The sequence below is a fragment of the Ahaetulla prasina genome, chromosome 3, assembly GCF_028640845.1.
Source record: "Ahaetulla prasina isolate Xishuangbanna chromosome 3, ASM2864084v1, whole genome shotgun sequence".
Taxonomy (NCBI): Eukaryota; Metazoa; Chordata; class Lepidosauria; order Squamata; family Colubridae; genus Ahaetulla; species Ahaetulla prasina.
In genome coordinates, this window is record NC_080541.1 from 32,245,384 (window position 1) to 32,263,484 (window position 18,101).

Sequence of the window (18,101 nt, forward strand, 5' to 3'; positions counted from 1 at the left end):
CTGTGTAATCCTGTATAAAGTCACGAATCCATTCTTCTGAAAGAACCTTCATGGCAAAGTTCTTGCTGAGAATCCCCTTATGAAATACTTAAACAACGTAATATAATCCAACAATCCACAGTCCAACACAATAAGATAAAATCTCCATTCAGTTTCGATTTCGCAGCAAGGCTCCTTTCCTTTCCCTTCCCTTTATCGCTCTACTTTCAGTTGCTCTCAAACGCCATTTTAAACAATTAAAGGAAGGGGGGGGGAATTTCTCTTTTTAAAGAAGGTAGAAGTCAGAAAGTCAAAAATACTTGCAAACCAATAATTGTTCACTCATGCTTCTTCCGTCTGCTTATAGAAATCCACAAAAAGAAATCAGTTGTTAGCAGAAGTGGACACCTTCCTCTTTTCCTGCTTTTGCAGAAGCGCACTGAATACTGGAGATTAAAGGAGGATTCAATGGGATTCGACCTTTCGGGACTTTGCATAACAAAAACAAAGGCCCTAGGGGAATCTACCACTCTCCCCCCCTGCTCTTTCTCTCTCTTTCAACCAGAGAGGGAAATTGAAGCCGGGAACAGCTGTTCGTTGCTGTTTTCACCGGCTTTTACCATATCCAGTGTGGAGTGCCATAAATTAGCACCCAGCGAGAAAGGTGGCGCCAAGCAGGAGTCAACTCAAATATTTCTGATCGGATACTTGAACCAATAATGGCATTTATTGAAAAAAAATGTTGTCATACAAATATATGAGGAAATAATCCTTTTATTAGAGATCATTTTACCACAAGTTTTGAATGAAAAGTATGTACAGCTGTTTTTCATGCCGATGGTTTAGAATGTCACAAATTAAAAACAGTAAACCAACATGAACCCTTAGCATAATAATCCAGACCAGGTAAACCAAAATTAAAGAAAACAGGAATTCATATTGATTGAAAAGCCTAACCCAGTGTAATAATGACTTGCATAACAAAAGAAAAACTTCTTATGTGGAAAATTCCTTGTCAGTGCATTGATTTAGCAAGTACAACTCACTTCATTGCTTAATCAGCAGATCAGTATATAGTAAGAAATAGCCTGCACTGAAGCTAAGGGTGTCTATCAGTTCTTCCTTTTACAACAGGGTGTCAAACTCGCGGCCCATGGGTCGGATGCATCAAACACTGGTCACACCCACCCCCAGTTTAGCGAAAGGGGAAAAAGTCACATCAGTTTGACACCCCTGCGTTACATCATCCCAGGAGGAGAAAACTGATTTGTTTCCAGTTCCAGTTCCACTTCACTGCTTTCATTACCCTCATTTCTGTTTTTCAGTTCTACAAACATTTCAAAAACTTTTGGGGAAAAATTGAAGTTTATGTGAACATAACCAGGCCTGAACCCTTGACTTACTGCGCTTAAGACGTGTTCTACCAATAGGCTAATAATCTTCAACAGCTGGGCTGAGACTAATATGTAATCTGCTTTAAACATTGGCCAAATAGAGAAGTTTGGAACAAATGTCCCTAGTTTCTTCATAATCTTTTTTTTTTTAAGTTTATGCATTGTGGTAACCCAGATATAACTTTCTTAATGTTGTCATCTGCACAAACCCAGCCAGCTGTGGTTCATTTAAGCAAACTATGGCTTCATGTAATGCACGACTCATTTAAAAAGTGAGAGGGATTCCATTTTTAAATGAATGAAAAATAAACAATTTTATTGACTTACAGCTTTGTGACTATACACCAGCTTCTCAAGTAAATCTATACTGGTATGTTTAAGAAACATAGGCTTAAAATCAGTAGGATTCAAGATAGTCATGCTTATGTCTAACTGATTTAATGGGTCCCAAATAAGAACCACAAATGTTATTTACTTATTCTTTTAGTCAATTTGTATGCTGACTCAGTCATGAAGGCAACTGTAGCTAGCTTATTTATAAAAATTAAACTAGACATGGAAATAATGGCCAAACCTCTAGGGTTGTTGTAAAGTTATATGATAATAACTGTAATACATATTAAAAGCTTTATTATTGTTGTTGATAATATTATTATGAATAATAATAATAATAATAATAATTTGCCATAGTCCCAGATATCATAGACACTGGAGTTATCCAAATAGGAGTGTTAAATTCTTATATTAAAGCAGACAACAGAACACACACAGAATGATGTGACCAGCATTAGTACAGGAACCTCAAAATGGCACACTGAATTTCCCAAAATACCACAGAAATATTGACTGTTTAATTAGCTTTTATTTGCACAAAGTGACAGAGTCACAGTAGATACAAGCATTACCCTTTTCAGTTGGGGTGTGTGTGTTAAAAAACTGTTTAAAAATCCATGAAATCAATGACATTCAAAAATGGTTTATTCCCAGCATTCGTAATTGCCGAGAGGGATTACTTAAGTAGCAATTGCTTAAGTAGACAAAACAAGGTTGCCAGAATTGGGATAGCAGGAAAATTAACAGTCTGACCTCACGATTAAGAAATCTAAAGCATTATACTGTATTGGGGAGTGGTTTAATTTGAGAGTAGATTAAAAGTCTTGATCTGTAGTCCCCAGCCTGAAACCCTCCCACTGTTTTAAATTGCACCATTTTCATATCCTTCAGCCAGTACAGTGGTTGGCTATTCCAACTGGAGATAATGGGAACTGTGGTTCAATTTTTATGGAAACATCAGGAGGATGAAACATTCTGGACTAGGAGGATTGTAACATTCCATTTTTTGTTTGTTTGTTTGGGGGTGGGACGGTTAGAGTAAGAAAAGGAACATAAATAGCAATAAGCACTTAGACTTATATACCACTTCACAGTGCTTTATAGCCTTCTCCAAGCAGTTTACAGAGTCACCATATTGCCTCCAACAATTTGGGTCCTCATTTTACCCACCTCAGAAAGATGGAAGGCTGAGTCAACCTTGAGCCTGGTGAAATTCAAACTGCCAAATTGCAGGCAGCCGGCAGTACTGCACTCTAACCACTGCGCCACCATGCCTCAAAAATCCCTATTTATGGGGGAGGGAAATAGATAACTTTGTTCCTATCCTTATCTACCCTACAGTCTGAAATTCCTTTGAAATTTGGCTATTTTGCTACCCAATAGCAACATTGTGATGTAAGATGCTAGGGGGAGGATCATGTGACCTATAGTTTGCCTGCATCTGGAATAATGAAAAGGTAAATCTAAATCCAGTTGAGAGTTGTAAATTGAGACACGATTCTTAAAACTGATTTGAAAATTCTGCCATTTAAACTAGCAAAACTTCCACATAAGATATGGCGGGAATAAAAATACATATTACATGAAGGAAAAAAACCTACAGTGCGATTATAGTACACTTTGCTAAACTAAGCCAGTTCAGTAATGTTTTAGGCAAAACAAGAAAACACAAAACACATTTTGAAAATAATCTATAAATAAATCTGGGATCTTGCATGTCCATCTTGAAAGTGAAAGGATATATTGCTTGGATGATCTGAAAAATAGCAGAGTTGGTTTTTTAGGTACACATCACACTTATGCAGCTACATAAGGAGGAGGGGGGGCATCTTTCCCTGGGCCATTTGCAGAGTCATCATATGATGGCAGCAGTACCTGAGGAAAAGAAAGAAAAATGGTTTTTAAAACTGTAGGATTAAAACAGGGATGTCCGACCTTGCAACTTTAAGATTCGTGAACTTCAACTCTCAGAATTCCCCAGCCAGCCATAGTCTTTGTCCTGCAACCATTCACTTAGTGACCATTCAAAGCAGTGGTGAAATGTAAAATTTGTTACTACCGGTTCTGTGGGCGTGGCTTGGTAGTAGGGGTAATGTGACTGGGTGGCCATGGCCAACTTTTTTTTTTTTACTTTTAAAAGCATTTTTTCTACAACCTCTTTGGCCGAAGAGGTTGTAGAAAAAATGCTTTTAAAAACTCTGATGATCCCAGCTGACCCACGCGATCATCAGAGGCTTTTTTTTTACTTTAAAAAGCATTTTTTCAGCCGAAGAAAAATGCTTTTAAAAGTAAAAAAACCAAACCTCTGATAATTGCATGGCTCAGCTGGGCACGGATTTTTGCTACCAGTTCTCCAAACCACCCGCCACCATCTCTACTGGATCAGGTGATCCGGTCCGAACCGGGAGCATTTCACCCCTGATTCAAAGTTACAATGGCACTGAAAAAAGGGAGCCAAAGCTGCCTTTTCTTGGAAAAGAAGCAAAACGTTTTCAAAGAAAAACCAGAAAGTCCAGTTGCCTCCTGAAAAAGCACCTTAGGGGACAACCATGACTTGAATGACTGAGAATCTCCATAGACACTGGAGAAAGTGACTTACAACCAGTCCTCACACTTACGACCACTGCAGCAACCCTAGGGTCATGTGCTCAAAATCCGGGTGCTTGGCCACTGGCATTTATTAATGATGATTGCAGCTTTCTGGGTCACTTGATCACCATTTGCAACCTTCCCAAATGGCTTCCGACAAGCAAAATCAATGAGGATAGCTGGTTTGGTTTAACAACTACAGTGATTAATTTGACAACTGTGGCAAAAAAAAAAAAAAGGTTGCAAAATGAGGCACGATTCATTTAATAACTGTCTTGCTTAGCGATAGAAATTCTGGTCTCAATTGTGATTGTAAGTTGAGGACTGCATGTAGTGGGCTAAAAGAAAATCAGCTTTTACAAGGGGAAGTTTTCTTTTAACAGGAAAAATAATAGATACATGGTTGTTGTTTTTTCTTTTTTTAAATTAATCAATATACCCACAGACCATTTTCCTACAACTCTTCCCACTTCAGAGTATTTTCAACTATTGTTTACAAACTATTACTTTTCAAAATTCCTCCTAAAACAGATCTCACACTTTCAGGAATTTTGAAAGAAATCGGACAAGAAGAGGTATTTTCTACATTGTCATTGGCAATTGTGGTTTTATTCGATACATGTATAACTTTGGAGCCATGGAACCGAAAACTGATTTGCAGCATCATTCATTAATAAAATAAGACCCAATGGCACAATTCCAAAATGGAAATGGATCAAGAACAAGCCAATTCAAATTGAATTACAGCAAACAGCAATCCCTATAGGCATTAGGGATACTTATGTTTTGACCAATGAATTTGGCTCCAATAAAACTCCACACATTAGTTGTGGATTTCTTTCTCTTTTTTTTTTTAAATCACAGTTGTGTTAACAGAAAGTTAACATTCTTTTTACACCAGCACATCTGTAACAAGCACTTAGGAGCAGCAGGAAGCAGAATTATTTCCCAGTTAAACATTGTCACAATGCAAACATGGAAAGGCAAATCATTGAATTGACTGCCAAGTCAACTTCAGCCTTTCCAGCGCCAATGATAATGCTATCTGAGACAGCAAACGTGCAAGTTAAAGACACCATGGTGTATCATCAATATACTGATTATATTCAATTATGTATCTCCACCCCCCAATAAATTAAACAATGCTGTTAATTTCCTGTCCCTGTGTCTGGAGGCTGCGTGGGTCTGGATGGGGGACAGCAGACTTTGGCTGGCAAGATTGAGTGGCTTTGGGTTTTAGGACCTTCTGGACCTGGGACTTTACCATATTCGGTGCTGGATGAAATTGCAGCTGGTATACAATCTTGTGGTCCTTCTATCTGTACTCATGACACCTGCTCAAGAAACACATAACAGCCATGGATAGGAGTACCTTTGCACACCTTCATGTTCAGTGCCAGTTTCATGCTTTCCTGGATCATGAGGCTCTACGCATAGTTACTCATACCCTAGTTATCTCTAGAATGGACTATTGAAATGCATTCTCCATGTGCCTTCCCTTGAAGAGAGTCTGGAAGCTTCAGTTGGTGCAAAATGTGATGGCATGGGCAGTTGCATGTGCCCCTTGAAAGAGCACATGTTACACCTCTGCCTTGTGACCTGTATTTGCTTCCAGGTTCAATCCAGGGTATTAGTTTTGATCCTTAAAATCCTATATGACCGTGATTGCTAACCTATGGAATGCGTGCTGGAAGTGGCATGCCGAGCCATCTCTCTGGGCACGCCAACTGTCGCCCATTGCGCTTCCAGGTTCCAGCGCACACATGCGCACCAGCCAGCTGCTCTTCATGCACGTGGAAGCACCAGAAACTGGAAGAGTAGCTCCCGGCACGCATGCGTGCTCCGGGAAACTGAGCTTCTGGTTTCCAGCTTGCACATGCATGCTGGCCAGCTGGTTTTCACGCGTGCATACATGCCAGAAACCAGAAGACTAGGTGACCAGCATGCATGTGCACACTGGAAACTGGAAGCTCAGCTTCCAGGCATGTGCATGCGCACCAAGAAACTGCTTGTCCAGTTTCCAGCACTTTCACATGTGCGCCAGGGAACTGCTCTTCTGGTTTCTAGCGCTCCCCCCCACTCCGTGTGCGCATGCTCCCATTTCAGTACTCAGTGCCAAAAAGGTTTGCCAACACTGCTAAATGGCATGAGACTAGGTTATTTGAGGGATCACCTGTCCTGGGTTACATCTATCCATCCCATTAGATCCAGCAGGAGAAATATGTTACAGATCCCATCTGCTACATTCTTCCCTTTGATGGAACAGAATTAACAGATTAACAGAGTTGGAAGGGACCTTGTAGGAATAGAATAGAATAGAATGGAATGAAGTGGAGTGGAGTGGAGTGGAGTGGAGTGGAGTGGAGTGGAGTAGAGTAGAGTAGAGTAGAGTAGAGTAGAGTAGAGTAGAGTAGAGTAGAATAGAACAGAAAAGAACAGAATTTTTTTATTGGCTAGGTGTGATTGGACACACAAGGAATCTGTCTTGGTGCATATTCTCACAGTGTACATAAAAGAAAAGATACATTCATCAAGAATCGTAAGGTACAACACTTAATGATAGTCATAGGGTACAAATAAGCAATCAGGAAACAATATCAATATAAATCGTAAGGATACAAGCAACAAAGTTACAGTCATACAGTCATAAGTGAAAGGAGATGGATGATGGGAAAGATGAGAAGATTAATAGTAGTGCAGATTTAGTGAATAGTTTGACAGTGTTGAGAGAATTATTTGTTTAGCAGAGTGATGGCGTTCAGGAAAAAAATGTTCTTGTGTCTAGTTGTTCTGGTGTGCAGTGCTCTGTAGCATCGTTTTGAGGGGAGGAGTTGAAACAGTTTATGTCCAGGATGTGAGGGGTCTCTAAATATTTTCATATCCCTATTTTTGACTCATGCAGTATATAGGTCCTCAATGGAAGGCAGGTTGGTAGCAATTTTTTTTTCTGCAGTTCTAATTATCCTCTGAAGTCTGTGTCTTTCTTGTTGGGTTGCAGAACCAAACCAGAGAGTTACAGAGGTGCAGTTGACAGACTCAATAATTCCTCTGTAGAACTGGATCAGCAGCTCCTTGGGCAGTTTGAGCTTTCTAAATTGGCGCAGAAAGAACATTCTTTGTTGTGCTTTTTTGATGACGTTTTTGATATTAGCTTCCATTTTAGATCTTGTGATATGGTAGAACCTAGAAATTTGTAAGTCTCTACTGTTGATACTATGTTGTCTAGTATTGTAGGAGGTGGAAGTATGGAAGGGTTTCTCCTAAAGTCTACCACCATTTCTACAGTTTTGAGTGTGTTCAGTTCCAGATTGTGCCAGTCGCACCACGACGTTAGTTGTTCAACCTCCCATCTGTATGTGGATTCATCATTGTCTCGAATGAGACCAATCACTGTTGTGTCATCTGCAAACTTCAGTAGTTTAAGCAATGGATCGTTAGAGATGCAGTCATTGGTATACAAAGAAAAGAGAAGTGGGGAGACCACACAGTCTTGGGGGGACCCTGTGCTAATTGTACAGGTATCTGATGTGATTCTTCTTAGCTTCACCTGCTGCTTCCTGTCTGTTAGGAAGCTTATGATCTGCTTACAAATGTGTTCAGGTACTTGTAGCTGGTTTAACTTAGTTAGAAGAATGTCTGGAATGATGATATTGAATGCTGAACTAAAGTCTACAAAGAGGATCCTTGCATAGGTCTTCGGAGATTCAAGATGTTGTAAGATGTAGTGCAGAGCCATATTAACAGCATCATCTGTTGATCTATTTGCTCGGTATGCAAATTGCAAGGGATCTAATAGCAGATCTGTGATGGTTTTCAAGTGGGACAGCACTAGCCTTTCAAAGGTTTTCATGACTAAGATGTTAGAGCAACTGGTCTGTAGTCATTCAGTTCCTTGATAATAGGCTTCTTCGGCACTTGGATGATAGTAGAGTGTTTGAAGCAAGAAGGAACATAGTGCACCTCTAGAAATTTTTTGAAGATTTGGGTGAAGATGGGGGCCAATTGGTCAGCACAGACTTTTAAGCAAGAAGGAATTATCTTGTCTGGGCCTGGAGCTTTTCCTAACTTTTGTCTGTGAAATAGGTCTTGCACTTCTTTGTCTGTGATCACTAGGAGTTGTGAACCCAATGGGATGGGGTCAGTTGTAGGAGGCTTGGCTGTTCTGGTGTCTCTGAGATGGGGGTTGTGGACATAGGTGGCTGTAGTTTCCTTTCAAACTTGCAGTAAAACATATTCAGGTCATCTGTCAGTTGTTGATTTCCTTCAGCCTGGGAAGGAGGTTTGCCATAGTCAGTGATATTTTTAAGAGTTTTCCACATGTTTGCTGGTTCATTTATTGAGAACTGATTCTTTAGCTTTTCAGAATAGCTTCTTTTTGCTGCTCTGATCTTGTTAATACATTTCTGGCCTGATTGTACAGCATTTTATCACCTTTTCTGTAGGCTTCCTCTTTGGAACAATGTAGCTGCTTAAGTTTAGCTATGAACCAAGGTTTGTTGTTACTGTATATTCACAAGTTCCTAGTTGGTACACATAGGTCTTCACAGAAGCTGACATATGATGTTACAGTATCTTAGTTCATCCAAGTCTGCAGAGGTATCTTCAAAAATATTCCAATCAGTGCAGTCTAAGTAAGCCTTTGCCTCCTTCAGTCCAAGTATTCACTGATTTAATTGGTTTTGTCGTTTTAAGTCTTTGCCTGTAAGCAGGTACAAGGTGAATCATGCAGTGATCAGAGTGTCCTACAGCTGCTCGTGGTGAAGACCTATAATCATCTTTTAGTGTTGTGTACAGTGGTGGGTTCTGACTGGTTTACCACCGGTTCGCTTCGTGCACACGCTTTGCGCACGATCGCAAAATTGTGAAGACCTATCTGTTCTGTCCTATGCAGTAGCAATAGCACTTAGATTTATATACTGCTTTACAGTGCTTTACAGCCCTTTCTAAGCGGTTTACAGAGTCAGCATTTTGCCTCCGACAATTTCGGTCCTCATTTTACCCACCCTGGAAGGATGGAAGGCTGAGTCAGCCTTGAGCCTGGTGAGATTTGAACTGCCAAATTGCAGGTAGCTGGCAGGCAGTAGAAGTAGCCTGCAGTGCTGCACTTTAACCACTGTGCCACCCATGGCTCATAGAATATACCCTGGATTAAACCTGAAAGCAGCAGAATGGTGTGTTGTAATTGAATGTATTTTTTATCTTTTGTTTTGCTCTTTTTATTTTCATATATATTTGAGGGTTTCGGATAATCATTTTATATGTTGACATTGTGAGCCACCACAGAATCTTGCAATAGGCACCATACAAGTAAAGTAAATGAATAAACAACCAACCATAATTGTTTATTTCACACGACTTAGAACATAGTTTCAAGAGTCTGCCTGAAACACATATACTAAGGAGCAGCTGGAATTATTTCTTAATAAAATATCATTTGTCAAATAGTGGAGCTCAGTTTCTCTCTCTGCTTAACTGAGCAGGAAGCAACCTAAATGTTTGTCTATGAGCATTGCCATTAGAAACCACTCTGGAGCAATTACAAATGGAAATGGACTGCCCAGAGATAATTTATAGCTTTGAAATTCTTTGTGTTGCCAAAACATTCCTCAGAAGACATTTATTGTGTGAGAGAATATACAGCTGCCCACATATTTGACAGTACTAACTTTTAGAAAATAAAAGAGCTCTTTCTCTCTAGACAAAAAGCATACACTTATTAGGGAAGTGATATAAAATATACAGTCTACTGTGGTAGGATCATCTGGGAGTCATTAAAAGACACCTCCAAGAAATGGGCTTTCTGGGTCTAATTCAGAGCAAATGTTAACGGAAAAAGTTTATGTTCCTGGATCATCTCATATCAGGGTGTGGATAGTTATGGGAATTAAAGAAAAAGGATTTAATTGCATTAATGCACATTAATGGTGGACTTTTTGTTTAAGATTTCCCAGGCTGAGGGACTAAATCTTTTCAGAGAAGAAGGTGAGTAGGTTGTTTGTGTTCCTTACTTACAGGTAGTGGTCCTTACAGGAACTAGGACCTACAGTACTGACAGAAGTCTGGTTCAGAGTCATAAGCTAATATCCCCAAACTGGGAGCCAATGTTTCTAGAAAATGCAAGGTTCAGTCTGCTCAATATAAGATTTTTTTAAAAGACCCATTTACCACAATATCTATATCAGCATCAAGGTTGGAACAAATTAAGGTGTGAAATTTTAGTTTGATGTTTTGTTAAATGATGGCTTGTTCTAATTCTAATATTGAATAAAATAAAATAATAAAAGGCATATAGTAGGTAATTAAATAAGAAATGTTAAATAACAGTATGCAGAAAAGAGAATCTTATAAGGGAAGAAGCAGCGCAAGGATGGTCAACAAAGGGACAAGCTCGGACACATCTTGGCAAGTGACAATATCTTTATCCCTGAACAATGCAACTGTAAATATAAGACCACTGAAAGTACCCTGTTAGATCTGGATTAATACACCAATCTAAGCCATAATATACATTTGTTTTTGATTTAATGTACCATGAGCCACTGTGGTTTATAACTGAAGATTCATGACTAAGTGGCAAATTGTAACCACACTAATTTGGGACCATTTAACAAACCATAGTTAAAATCAAGTCTTACATACATGAACTTACTGAAAGAAGAAGGTATCTCTGGGAAGCCCAACAGGAAGACAAAAGCATTCCCTGCCAATGTCCTGACATTATCCAAAAACCACAGACAAGTTTCTCCAGAAATCAATTTAGCTGATTTTTCCTTGGTGAAACCAGAGCATAGAGAAAGTGATATCTGACTTGGGCAAATCAGCATAATAGGACCCATCATTGCCCGATAAATACACAGGAAAGTAACAGCCATGCTGGTCAGAGTTGCATCATTGAAGATTCCCATCCCTTTGGATTTTGTACCATCCAAAACAGGTCTTCTTATCTAAACCCAGTCAACCCCAGCAAACTTACCGCTGTGTCATTAGTGGTAATGTAGACCAGGACATCAGAGTTGTTTCTGTTATTAATGTAGCGATAACAGTTCCATACACAACTGATCAAGTAAGCCTGGAAGAAAGAGGGTGGAGAAAAGGGAGAAGACAAGATGTGTTGAACTGTGAACTGATTTGCTTCCACACTGTGCAGCTTTCCTAAACTTTGATACCTTCAGTTATGACTGTGCTGGCTGAAGACCTCAGGGAAGGTTCTCAAATTGGAGAAGCTGAATCATATATATTATATGTTGCTTAAGAGATCCCTGTTTTTCCTTTCCAAAAGCCAACTGTGCAGAACATTGCTCAGTGTGGATAAGCCCAAAGCTCCTCTCCTTTCACTGGAACAGTTTCGTACTTATTTAGAGTAGTTAAATTTATGAAAAAAAAGATATTTAAAATGACAAATTAAAAATAGGGATAGGATAAGCCTCGAATGCTGGGTGATAAAATGGCAAAACAACTGTTTAAATCATTGTAGACAAGAGTCTTTGCTTACAGTAAAAAAACCTGTAATAAGTTCTCTTTGAAAATTCATCTGAATATTATCCTTCATATTCTACATGCATATCAAAGCTTCAAATATTTCCTTGTCAGGATTAATCTCATCATGAATTTGCTTGCAAGATGTGGTGATATAAGCCATAGCTAATGGAATATACAGACACTTTAAAAAGTTATAGAAATGTGCATAGTCATATCACTCCAAATCTACATCTTTCTTTCTTTCTTTTTCTTTGAAAGCCTGGATCCCAAGTGTTCATTATTTTAAAAAAAAAACATCAGCAGTTTGCCCACAACTGACACCTGGCAGAATCATCTGTTAGCACAAGTATCTGAGAATATAATTAACTAAATTCAGCAACCTGGCAAAACCAAGTGCTTTGGAGATTTGCACACAGAAACACCATACTGAAATGAAAATTCTTTCTGTCCACCTCTTTCCTGCAGATTTGTCCTTAAAAAACTTTCAGGCTGCTGTAAGATCTTCACGTTGTCATGAACTGATTTTATAGTGCATACTTTTCCTATCCAGGAGTTGAGAAGTGAGATGGTCAGATTAATTTCTTAAGTTTCTACCACTAAAGATGGCTGGTATAGCATAATAACAAAAGCCACTTTTAGAATTATGAAATCCTTGTTTCAAATCTCACTTCTGCTATTTGCCCACCCAATAGCCTTAATTGGCAGTTCTCAATCAGCCAATCTCCCATGCTACTTTCTCTGTAGTGGAGGAGCACAATATTTTCGGGACTAAGAGCCACATATGGATTTTAAATACATTCTAGGAAGCACATGCACCCCAAAATAGTGTATGAAACCAGGGCAACATGTAAATTTGATTTTATTTCTTCAGGTTAATCTAAAATAAAAAGAGCTACCACAATTAAATTTCCAAGCATTTCCTCTTCTGACACTTTAAAAACAATTCAATAATAATTTTTGGAGATTTCAGGGTGCTACAGTCAAAGCACTTCTGCTGACTGTCGGCAATTGTTGCCTGCAGCTTGGCAGTTTGAATCTCACCAGGCTCAAAGTTGACTCAGCCTTCCACTCTTCCAAGATCGGTAAAATGAGGACCCAGATTGTTGGGGGCAATATGCTGATTCTGTAAATCACTTAGAGATGGCTGTAAAGCACTGTGAAGTAGTATTTAAGTCCAAGTGCTATTGCTAAGTGTTACTGTTTTTCCCCAAAAATAAGACTCATCCAAAAAAAAAACCCTAGCCTGATTTTTTAGAGTGGCCTAATATAAGCCCTACACCAAAAATAAGGCCGGGGGAAATGGGTATGGCCAGCACGAGAGGTGGCAAGCGCATGGAGGCTGATGGTGTCTGACATAGTGCAAATACCGATAAGTCAAAGTGTAGAGGCGGCGGAGGGTGGGGGGAGAGAAGACAGGCTATCCGGATGTGCTGCATGGCTGCCTGATGGGAGCTTGCAGGAGGCTTGCGCGTTGGCACTGGCAGTAGGTCGAGGCAGAGGCATGGGGATGGGGGAGGCAGGTGATCCCAATGCCCCCCCATGGGTGTTTGTTAGATGCAGCCGCAGACAAATCGAGAGATTGTGGGATGGAGTGGGTGGTGCTCTGGGATCGCCTCTGCCTCCGCCTGGCTCTGCTGTGCCAAGGGAGGCAAAGAGACCCCACGAGGCCAGCAGCAGCATGGGCAGCCGCTTGGCTGCCAGTATGGTGCCCACCCTAGCAGAGAAGTATTTCAGCAGCAGCTGGGCCAGCAGGCAAGGTCGGTAGAGGCTCAGGCATGCCAAGAGGTTGGCCCGTTGCAGCCACAGGCAAGCAGACAGTGGGATGGAGAGGGCGGGGCCAGTTGTGGCTGCGCTCCCATTCCCGTTGGCCCCCATGCTCGCCATCTCCTGCACTTAAAAAAAATAAGATCTCCCCGAAAATAAACCCGAGTTTATTTTCAAGCCCAAAAGAAAAGACCGGACTTTATTTTTGGGGAAATGTGGTATTATTGCAAGTAGGCCTTGCATGTGAAACATCCAGAATATCCTATAGCAAAAGTAGGAATTTCTGAAATATCCTATATTAAAAGTTTAGAGAGTTTTTTTGTTGTGTATCAGAGAACAGAAAGCATATGAACTTTGAGAGTTGCTAAAGCTTATTGATTTCTCTGAACGTCAGTTACCATCTCAAAACATAAAAAATAAGAAGATCTAAATGGCAGCAAAGAAATGTAGAAACTTGCTGCCATCTAACAGTTGTCATTTTTTTTTTACAGTGAGACTTTTTTGGGATGCCTTTAAGTCAATCTTGTCTCCTGACAATTGCTTGCATAAATCCCTGCAATTTTCTCGGCAAGATTTCAGAAGCAGTTTGCCATTGCTTCCTTCCTAGAGCTGACAGAAGGTGACTGGCGCAAGGTCCCCCAGCTGATTTCATGCCCAAGGCAGGATCACAATTCATAATCTCTCAGTTTCTCGCCTAGTACCTTTAGCTAGTATACCTAACTGGTTCTCCAGTTGAGACCTGGCAGACCTAATCTGAACAATTCCATTTAACAGTATTATTAACACTGCTACAAACCTTGGTCTAGAACAACTAGTAACTAACAATACAAGACTCAACAACTGCCTTGACCTCATCTTCTGCAACAACACAAACACAATTTGTGGACTACAAATAAAAGAACCCTTTTCCAACAGTGACCACAGCATGATAGACTTTTGTCTCAATATACGCCCTTACATAAATCGTCAAAATAATGGTATTCCAAACTACAATTTCAAAAAAGCCAACTATGACCTTATAAACTACAACCTCTCATTTCTTGACTGGCAAAATCTGTTCTCAACCTGCATCACTGCAGAAGACCACTATAAAGTTTTCCTACTTGAAGTCAATAGAGTCATTAATCTTTACATACCACAAACCACCACCAAAACCAGAAAAAACAAATTACCCATATCAATAAAAAAGCTTCAATCCCCAAAAAAAATCCCTCTGGAGAAGAAACAAAAAGAGCTATGTAGCAAATTTCAAAAACCGCTACAGAAATATATGCAATCAAATAAAAACTGAATGCACCAATTACCACATCAAGCAAGAAGAAGACCTCTTGCGCACAAATTCCAATCGTGCTTTTTATAATTTTATGAACAACAAACTTAAGGACTCGAGATCCATCCCACCACTAAAAGATTCTAACGGCAAAGAATATAATGATGAAACAGTTAAAGCAAACCTCTTCAACACATTCTTTGGCACAGTCTTTGTTAACAGTAATGACTTATACCCGACATTCCCCAATCGTACCAACAATGAGTACAACGACCTAACATGTATAGATTTCACAGAAGATAATGTTGAAAAAGCTCTTCGCAAACTGAAATCCTCCCTATCTATTGGACCCAATGGACTATGTGCATACTTCTTAAAAAAGATTTCCACTAATATAGCAGAACCCCTAAGCATAATTTTTGAAAAAGCTTTCACGACCAGTTCCCTTCCCAAACTTTGGTCACTTGCCACAGTCATCCCTATCTTCAAAAAAGGAGACCCCAGCCTAGTTGAAAATTACAGACTTATCTCTCTGCTGTGTCACCTGCAAAGTAATGGAATCTATCATCAACCAATTCATTACCCTCCATCTAGAAACAAACAACCTACTCTTTAATAAATAATTTGGTTTCAGAAAAAAATTATCATGTAATTTACAACTTCTTCACTGCAAAAACATATGGACTACAAATCTTGATCAGGGCAAAGCAATAGATGCAATCTACATAGACTTCTGTAAAGCTTTCGACTCAGTAGTACATGATAAACTTCTCCTAAAACTAAAATCCTATGGCATCTCAGGACCCCTCCACAATTGGATAACAGCTTTTCTATCAAACAGACAACAAATGGTCAAAATTGTCAATGCTCTATCAAATCCTGTTCCTATTAAAAGTGGCGTTCCCCAAGGCAGCGTTCTTGGACCAACACTCTTCATATTATACGTTAATGATCTCTATGACAAAATTACAAGTAATTGTGTTCTCTTTGCTGTGTCACCTGCAAAGTAATGGAATCTATCATCAACCAATCCATTACCCTCCATCTAGAAACAAACAACCTACTCTCTAATAAACAATTTGGTTTCAGAAAAAAATTATCATGTAATTTACAACTTCTTCACTGCAAAAACATATGGACTACAAATCTTGATCAGGGCAAAGCAATAGATGCAATCTACATAGACTTCTGTAAAGCTTTCGACTCAGTAGTACATGATAAACTTCTCCTAAAACTAAAATCCTATGGCATCTCAGGACCCCTCCACAATTGGATAACAGCTTTTCTATCAAACAGACAACAAGTGGTCAAAATTGGCAATGCTCTATCAAATCCTGTTCCTATTAAAAGTGGCGTTCCCCAAGGCAGCGTTCTTGGACCAACACTCTTCATATTATACGTTAATGATCTCTATGACAAAATTACAAGTAATTGTGTTCTCTTTGCTGACGATGTCAAACTATTTAACATCACCAACTATACAGCTATCCTCCAAAAAGTCCTTGACTTTTTATCTGAATAGTCTAAAACTTGGCAACTCCAAATCTCAACCAGTAAATAGAATAGAATAGAATTTTTATTGGCCAAGTGTGATTGGACACACAAGGAATTTGTCTTGGTGCATATGCTCTCAGTGTACATAAAAAAAAAAGAAAAGAAAAAAAAGATACGTTCATCAAGGTACAACATTTACAACACAATTGATGGTCAATATATCAATATAAATCATAAGGATTGCCAGCAACAAGTTGTAGTCATACAGTCATAAATGGAAAGAGATTGGTGCTCAGTCTTACATATTGGGAAAAAGAACCTAAACACTAAGTACAAGCTTGATGGACATTACGTTACTGATGACCCCCACCCTGTTAAAGATCGTGGAATTTTCATATCAAATGATCTAAGTGCCAAAGCCCACTGTAACTACATCGCAAAAAAGGCCTTAAGAGTTGTAAACCTAATCTTGCGTAGCTTCTTCTCCAAAAACACTACACTATTAACCAGAGCATATAAAACATTTGCTAAACCAATTCTTGAATACAGCTTGACTGTTTGGAACCCATACTATATTTCTGACATCAATACAATTGAACGTGTCCAGAAATATTTTACAAGAAGAGTTTTCCACTCCTCTGAATACAACAAAATACCTTATGCCATCAGACTTGAAATCCTGGGTTTAGAAAATTTAGAACTATGCCGCCTTCGACATGACCTGAGTTTAACTCATAGAATCATCTATTACAATGTCCTTCCTGTCGAAGACTACTTCAGCTTCAATTGCAACAATACATGAGCACACAATAGATTTAAGCTTAATGTTAACCGCTCCAATCTTGATTGCAGAAAATATGACTTCAGTAACAGAGTTGTTAATGCTTGGAATACACTACCTGACTCTGTGGTCTCTTCCCAAAATCCCCAAAGCTTCAACCAAAAATTGTCTACCATTGACCTCACCCCATTCCTAAGAGGTCTGTAAGGGGCGTGCATAAGAACACAAATGTGCTACCGTTCCTATCCTATTGTTTCCTTTCGTTATATCCAATTTATATAGTTATTACATACTCATACTCATATATATGCTTATATATTGTATAATTATTTCATGCTTATGCTTATATATACTGTGTGACAAAATAAATAAATAAATAAAAAATAAAATTATTTGAGTAAGAAACCCTTAGAACTTTTAAAACGCAACTAAGTATGCTTTCCTTGTTCTTACATTCCATTCTAAACAACTGAAGATTCTATTAACAAAGCCCAGGAGTCAATTTAAAATGTTAGAGGATTTATTTATAGCTTTCTCCCCTTTCTACAACAGAAATCGTTTCCTCTCTTTCTCACATTTTACCTTCTCAAATGTTAATATTACAGTAATCTCTTAAACATGATAAAAATAGTATTAATTAGCATATACTAGCTCAACGGAGTCATTCATTTTTGGTTTAAGCAAATACAATCTGGGGGATGTTTTTTAAAAATGCTGGGGAAAAAAAGTAAGGATGGCCAAACATAAAAGAACTCCATGTACAGGAAACCACAAAACAGGGCTGCGCGTCTTGCCAAAGATTAATAAGTTCCAGCGATTAGTTTTACAGTTTTACAGCCTTTAAAGGGCTTCTAACACAGCATAAGGTTTCAATAAATGCCTTAAATAATAATAAAAATTTACAAATATCTTTAATATCAGAAAGTAAAAATTTTCCTCCTTCCATGACCCACAAAATATATAGTTCATTTCATCTTCATTGAAAAGAAAGTGTCGATCAAAACTTAATTCAAAATTA

The 18,101-nt window shown here is 38.9% G+C and overlaps 1 protein-coding gene across 1 annotated transcript in view; it reads right to left on the minus strand.

Annotated features, from left to right (window-relative positions):
- Positions 1 to 694: 694 nt before the first annotated feature.
- Positions 695 to 18,101, minus strand: part of LAPTM4B (lysosomal protein transmembrane 4 beta) — a 46,543-nt gene continuing 29,136 nt past the window's right edge. Inside the window, exons 7-8 of the mRNA XM_058175049.1 lie at positions 11,269 to 11,364; positions 695 to 3,581 (exon numbers count right to left, since the gene is read on the minus strand). Coding sequence (XP_058031032.1) covers positions 3,504 to 3,581; positions 11,269 to 11,364 — 174 coding nt within the window. The 3' untranslated portion in view covers positions 695 to 3,503. The remainder of the gene's footprint in view (positions 3,582 to 11,268; positions 11,365 to 18,101) is intronic.